The sequence below is a fragment of the Hydractinia symbiolongicarpus genome, chromosome 1 (genome assembly GCF_029227915.1).
Source record: "Hydractinia symbiolongicarpus strain clone_291-10 chromosome 1, HSymV2.1, whole genome shotgun sequence".
Taxonomy (NCBI): Eukaryota; Metazoa; Cnidaria; class Hydrozoa; order Anthoathecata; family Hydractiniidae; genus Hydractinia; species Hydractinia symbiolongicarpus.
Genome location: NC_079875.1, coordinates 23,393,404 through 23,400,071, shown reverse-complemented (window position 1 = coordinate 23,400,071; position 6,668 = coordinate 23,393,404). Strand labels below are relative to the sequence as shown.

Below are 6,668 nucleotides of genomic sequence, written 5' to 3'. Positions count from 1 at the left end.
AAGTAAGACATATAACATACCTGAAAAGGTGCACAGCTTTCCTAATTACGAAGTGGCGCAGAAATTACAAAGTTGCGCATAACAGATGTGTTTTGTTGTTGCTAAAATCACTGAAATCTGAAATGGAAACCTTAACTGTTAGAATCTCTCGTGCTATCATTGACTGTTACTACTATTTGTTATTTAGAAAATGACATAGAATTTGACAACACCGAAATACTTCCCGATGAAAACACAGGTAAAAAATTGTTTAAACGTTCTTAAATAATTGAATATCTGCGGTGTAGTTTTTGGTAGAACGTCACCATTCCTTACTTATTAAATTTTGTAATTTAGGCCTTGTCGTTGACAACAACAAGATTAATGCTGAAACTGTAGATGATCATAGTGATAGTATGCTAAATCATGTATATTTTCACACGTTTTTGTTGCTTTCTACTAATTCGTACATAGCGTACACATAAGTTCACAAATTTCTTAACATCTTAAAAATGCAGCTTGTAAATATTCTTAAGATGTTCTTAATTTTCTACCTTTACTGCATAAATTCCTTTGTTTACTTGGATTTGTCAACGTTTGTTTATACTTTAATGGAAAAATTTTGCAGTCAAGCTTCACAAAGTCTTATAATGTTCTTAACATGTTCTTAATATATTCTTATATACTTATATACTTTCTTATAAAGACACGTGTACCATATGTAAAATAAAAAAATATTTATCAATTGCATAAGCTTTTTTGCACCTATTTTATAAAACCATTTATGTATCTGGTATTTACCACTTGGAAAAACATGCATTTTTCTTATTTCTTCTATTTCCTTCTCAAATAACATAATTTACATTCTTTGGTGATGATACAATTTTTTTTGCTTAACCGTACGTTGAAGATTATTGGATCGCTCTTTAAAAATTGTCTTGTGTGGCGTAATTGCAAAAACAATTACTACGAAAATATTTTTATGTACTTTTAACCTACTCAGTAAGCTATTCTTCGTACCCAGGTTCTTTTCTACTCCCCAGTATGGCTAACCGTCATAATCATGGGCCTGGAAAGATAGCTGGGTCCGAGATTGCCTACTCCACTGCAAATTTGAATAGCTCTAGCGTTAATTTTAATGACATGGTTTGTGACGCTATATATCTACGTGTCGGAAGATGATGAAGATGAAGTCATTGATTTTATGATGACGCCAAATTCTATTGACAGCCTTATGGGACAATTTAAGCACTGGCTAATGAGTGTTAATGGTCGTTTTAAGAACGAGACAATCGCTCAACAATGTTGCCAACAAGTGTTAAGTACACTTAAGATGATAAGTCCTGGTGAGTTCAACACGACAGAAATGGTTAGTCGAGATTCATCGAGAGATCATTGACAAAATTTTTTGATAAGTTGAGACTTCCTGAGTCCATAAGAACATATTTAAATTCATTAAAGCGTTTTTATGAATTTGTGCTTTGCAACAACCCTAAAACTGTTTATGCATCATCTCAAGAATGTCACCGAATGACGTGCGTTCAAAACTGGTCGTCTAAGTACGAAAATAATATATGAAAATTTGAGAAGCAAGCTGAAAATTCAGCCTGGTTAGAATAACCAGACTGAATCTTCTGCATGAGTATGATCATTCGGAGCTGGCCACCGAATCGTGGTTTTTACACAAGCCTTGTACGAAGAATCTCAGGCATACGTTGCTATTCGCAATATGCTCCCGGGTATTGGCATTTCCTTGTCTTTGGTTGGTGACCAATTTTCAGCAATTGCAATTTAGCAGAAAAACAAAGTTGGAGGCTCACTGCAACCCTTGTCAGAAAGTCGTTTATATCAAAAGTTCATGGGGAGATACCAGAACTAAAGTGAGACCTAGCAAATATGATGTGCCACAGTGAGGCTACAGCTAGCAAGTCTTACTTTCTTCAAGAAAAAGCAAAAACCGTTTCGGTAACATTTGCTAACATCAATGAAAGAATGCGGTGTGGTGGAGAGGAGAAGTAAAGGAGAGGTTTTGCAACGAGATAAGGTCAGGAGATACGATTACTCTTGATGCAGTCTGAGAAAAGATATCTCCTGGCAAGTTTCCTTCAATGACAGAATCACAGATACGAGACAACGTCTAATATTTTCAACGCAATTCTGTCAGTCAGACATATTCTCTACGAAGGAATGCAGTTAAAAGTCTGAAAACAGACAGAATTGCAAACGTGGATGAAAATAAAGTCGAACAGCATTGTAATGTATTACCGCCAAGCGTAAGCGAATCATTTACCAAGGATGAAGGCAGCTCGTTATTTCTTCGGCGCGTAGAATTTCTTCCTAACGAAGAGAAATTAATTCGAAGGTGGTTTAAAATATTTATAGAAAATCGCTTGTGAAAAAAGACGCAATCTCTAAAATTTTTCAAAAAGACGAAGAAGTGCAAAAAATTTTAAAATAATATGGGTTGCGTAGACTCCTATTAAAAATAAGAACTGAACGATCTAAAAGAATAGTCGTGATTAAAAAACATACAGAGGTGAATATTTATCATAGCACATCCGTATTTCATTCTCAACAGAGAATGCTTCACTCCGATCAGACCTCTGATCATGACGGGCGGGTATAATGCGTGTAAGTCATATTGTAGAAGAACTACTTTGTTCATCACTAACATACTGCCTGGCGGTGAGCGGGATTCTATGAACCCTGACAAAATTCTGTTCGCGATGTTAACCGGCTTACATTATACATCAACCATACATCAGCATGCCTACCAAGTTCCCCTCACTTTGCACGGCTGTAGCTATGATAGGCCTGTCTTCACCATGCTAGCACGTTGGATAGATTAATTATCATGATGCCGCAGAACCGCAGAATTCAGAAGTTGATTTTCTTGAACCACACAATGATATTGACGCACCAGCAAAAGAACACAAAGATAAATAAACTCCTTATTTTATACGTTATACACAATTATTTGTGGCCACCTTAATCTTCTTGCCAAATGGTGGTTCTGTTTTTTGTTTTTGTTTTCAGTAAAATGAAATTATAAATATCATTTTTTAGAAAAAAATGTGAAAACGAGGCTACTGTGGTACAAAAGGAAGTCATCCCGTCTGGTAGCGCGAATATTGTTGTAGGTGATCATTTTTACCAGAGTTCTTAGCGCTAACGTGAAGCATTATGGTCGGAAATTGATAATAAGAACAATAGAAGAAATGTAAATAAGCTAGTATTTAATTTTTTTTTCATTTTTCTGTTTAGAAAATAAATGTGATGGTGTAGGAAAATTAATTCCACTTGCTAATGAAATTTTTTTTTTTTTTTTAATTGATAACTTTTTAATCTTAACTTTAATAAATAAAAGTAATAAAATTATTTATATATTATATAAAAACGAGTTAAAAATTTTTCGTGAAGATGATGTAGACTAAAAAGATTAGAGGAGATAGCTGCGAGAACGAAAAAGAGAGGACTGTTGGGGACTTGATGCCTAATGTGTGCCAGCTATTAGAACAAACAAACAACAAAAATAACCCCTTTTTGCATGATTTTTTTTTTTTTTATGAAACCTATGTTATTTCATTTATTTTAACCAACTAAAAACATATTTAAATCATAATTTGCAAAAAAAAAGAAATTTGCTGACATAATCAATTTTTTAAGACTGTATCATATATGATACATTATGCACAAAAAGTTATTAAAACACCAAAAAAATTTTTGGGAAAAAAGTGTTTTAAAAGCTAAAAAAGGCCAAAAATTGCCTCAAACTCGTATATGAATTGAAAATTTTATCATTTCAAATTTTTTTCCTAAAAGGACCAAATGTCAGAATTGGTGAACACCACCTGCTGGTGGCCAGTTGGCAGCACAAGGTGGAAAACGGGTAAAAATAAATGGAAAAGTTATGTCAATCGAAGATCAAAACATATATTATACAGTATAAATATTATAATTAGTAAATGTTACTCCACTCAAGCACTCTGTTTAAATCATGTATGGAATTTCTTAAAACAATTCCTGTCCTTATTTAAACATAAAGCGACATTACATTTCTCACAACATACATAGGTTAATGTAGAGCATTTCTGGTATTTGCAGCGAGTGCGAGAATCATTGAATACAGGCCAGTGAGCAAATTTATCGGTACGAACCTCCTGATGGGGCATTGGTATTTTAGGTCCCAGACGGTCAACGCCATTATCAATTGATGGTCGACCACGCTTTCTATTTGGAGTTTTCTGGTAATGGCACAATAAATCAGCAACAGCTAGTTTGAACTTTACTAAAGGCACATTTGGATCTTGGTTTCTCCATAAAATCCAAGCATTGACTACCATCATATCAATTAAGTGGAAGAAAATTCTGTGATACCACTTTTTCGACCGGATTTTGTTGCGGTAATACCCTAAAAGCGAATCTAAAAAGTCTACGCCTCCCATATGTTTGTTATAAATCGTAACAAGGTTTGGGCACGGTATCTCGATATGTTTGTTTTCTTTTTTTGAAAACCTCTTGACATATCTTGTTGGTTCGCTACCAACAAAATTAGATAGCAGGGTTACCACCTTATTATCAAACCACGAGACAACGCAGACATCAACATCATCTATTGTTGCGACACGTTCTTCATGAGTTCCGCGACCTTTCTTTTTTATTTCTTTATCTGACGATACTGGACATTTTCCTATTCGGTTACGACGAACTGTCCCTACCATTTGTATACCTTTTGTATACATATACACGTTTAGTGGAATACTATTGAACCAATTATCAACATAAAGTTTGTAATTACAGTTTTCAGGAATAACTCGTGCTAATCGTACGACAACGTTACTGCTTGCACCAAGATCAGGCTCATTTTGGGCACATACATTATCTGCTCCACCAGTAAAAACTTCAAAATTATAACTAAAGCCTGAAACGCCACTCAAAACGAAAACTTTGAAGCCCCATTTATGTGGTTTCTTAGGGTTATATTGTTTGATGGAATGCCGCCCTTTGAAGGGGACAATCTGTTCGTCAACAGCTAAACTTTCTTCAATAGGTATTGTTCGAAGTTGCTCATTTAATTTGTTAACCAGTGGGCGAATTTTATTTATTTTGTCAGTTTTATCAGCAGTAGCATTATCACTAAAATGAATAAAACGTTTTATTTCTTCAAAGCGGTTGACTGTCATCACTTTTGCTACTTGGGGAATACCGATCGAGGACGACCAGTAATCTCGAGTACTCGGTAACTTGACGATTGACATATATAAAACACACGCAATAAATTTCTGAATGTCACCTTCTGTGATATCAACAGGTTTTTCTGGACGTGATTGAACTGAATATAAAACAGTTTGGCGTGCAATATCTTCGATCAAATCTTTAGGGAAAAGGTAGAAAAAATACGAAAGCTCTGATCCAAGACCCTCCAAATCATCATCTAGTTCATTTTGGTAGTCAACTTTAAACTCATAGTTCTCCTTTACTTCAAGATTCTTTTTCTTCCAATTAATCGGTATCTTTTTTTTTGCAGCAGCAGTTGTTTTTTTTGCATCCGTCGCTGTTTTTTTCGAGGTAGCCGCAATCGAACTCAGTGCCAAATTGTCATCGCTATCACTTGATGAGTCATCATATTCTGATGACGTTGACTCAATTATTAAATCTTGTTGGTTTGCAGCATTGTAATATTCATTTTCGCTGTCTGAATCAAGATCGTCATCAGAAGATTCGTTTGGTTCAGGAATACCCCTAACATTTACAAATGGTTGTACTCGGTTAACGCCGACAGGTTTTCGCCCATAAAATGATCTTACGCCAATTGCTAAAAATAAAAATAATTATCTAGAAATGAATTACTATGCTAAACACATCAAATATACTCACTATAAAGGCTATTTGTGTGTATGGGCATCAAATAAAGATAATAAAAGAAATCACGTTTTTAGGCAAATAGCTAGCTAATATTCTTTTTTTGCATAGTGTATCATATATGATACAGTCTAAAATCTGGAGTTTATGAAGAAATTATAGAAAAAAACTTGTAAAAAACTTGTTCCTAGACATAAACAACCTACAAATAAACTGTATGAATTTATTCAGCTTCGTAGCATCAAATTAAATATGATTTTAAACATGTTTACTTACATGGACCTTGAGATTTGCTGCCGGACGCCATCTTGTAAACATATGAAAGTATTCAGAAACGGGAATTATGAAATTTTATATAAACCTTGGTTTAACTTACTAAGAACTATCGAGAGAACCCGTATATCAAGTTTATTTAGCCTAAAATTAGATAGTGTGACCAGAGATAAACAAAACACAGACTGTATCATATATGATACGCTATGCGGAAAGGGGATAAATATTGAAACAACAAACAATATAAAAAACAATATAATAACTAAAACAGAATGTCAAAGCCTGGCTTCGTCACATGCGAAGCTGAAGTCATCAGCTGGCTCCACGTTAACCTTCACAGAACGACTACCCCTCAGACACAACAAAGCAGAACGCATTATTACAAAACTTAATTTACATCTTATCCATGACATTATTCGTTCATACTTTTGTCCCGTCTTGTTAGCAATCTTTTCAGCGAGATGTTTGTGAAATATGGTACCTTCTTGACTCATACCTCCATTAATGGAAAAAACAAGTGGAGTAAATGAGCCATGTTCAAGGTTGATGACGCG

At 34.5% G+C, this 6,668-nt stretch overlaps 1 protein-coding gene across 1 annotated transcript; it reads right to left on the bottom strand.

The window, feature by feature from the left end:
• Nucleotides 1-3,887: 3,887 nt before the first annotated feature.
• On the bottom strand, nt 3,888-6,279 carry LOC130647226 (piggyBac transposable element-derived protein 3-like). The gene is made up of 2 exons (XM_057453010.1): nt 6,118-6,279; nt 3,888-5,794 (listed from the first exon to the last, which is right to left on the bottom strand). The coding sequence occupies exons 1-2, from the start codon at nt 6,146-6,148 to the stop codon at nt 3,975-3,977; spliced, it is 1,851 nt and encodes a 616-aa protein (XP_057308993.1). The 5' UTR covers nt 6,149-6,279; the 3' UTR covers nt 3,888-3,974.
• Nucleotides 6,280-6,668: the final 389 nt, after the last annotated feature.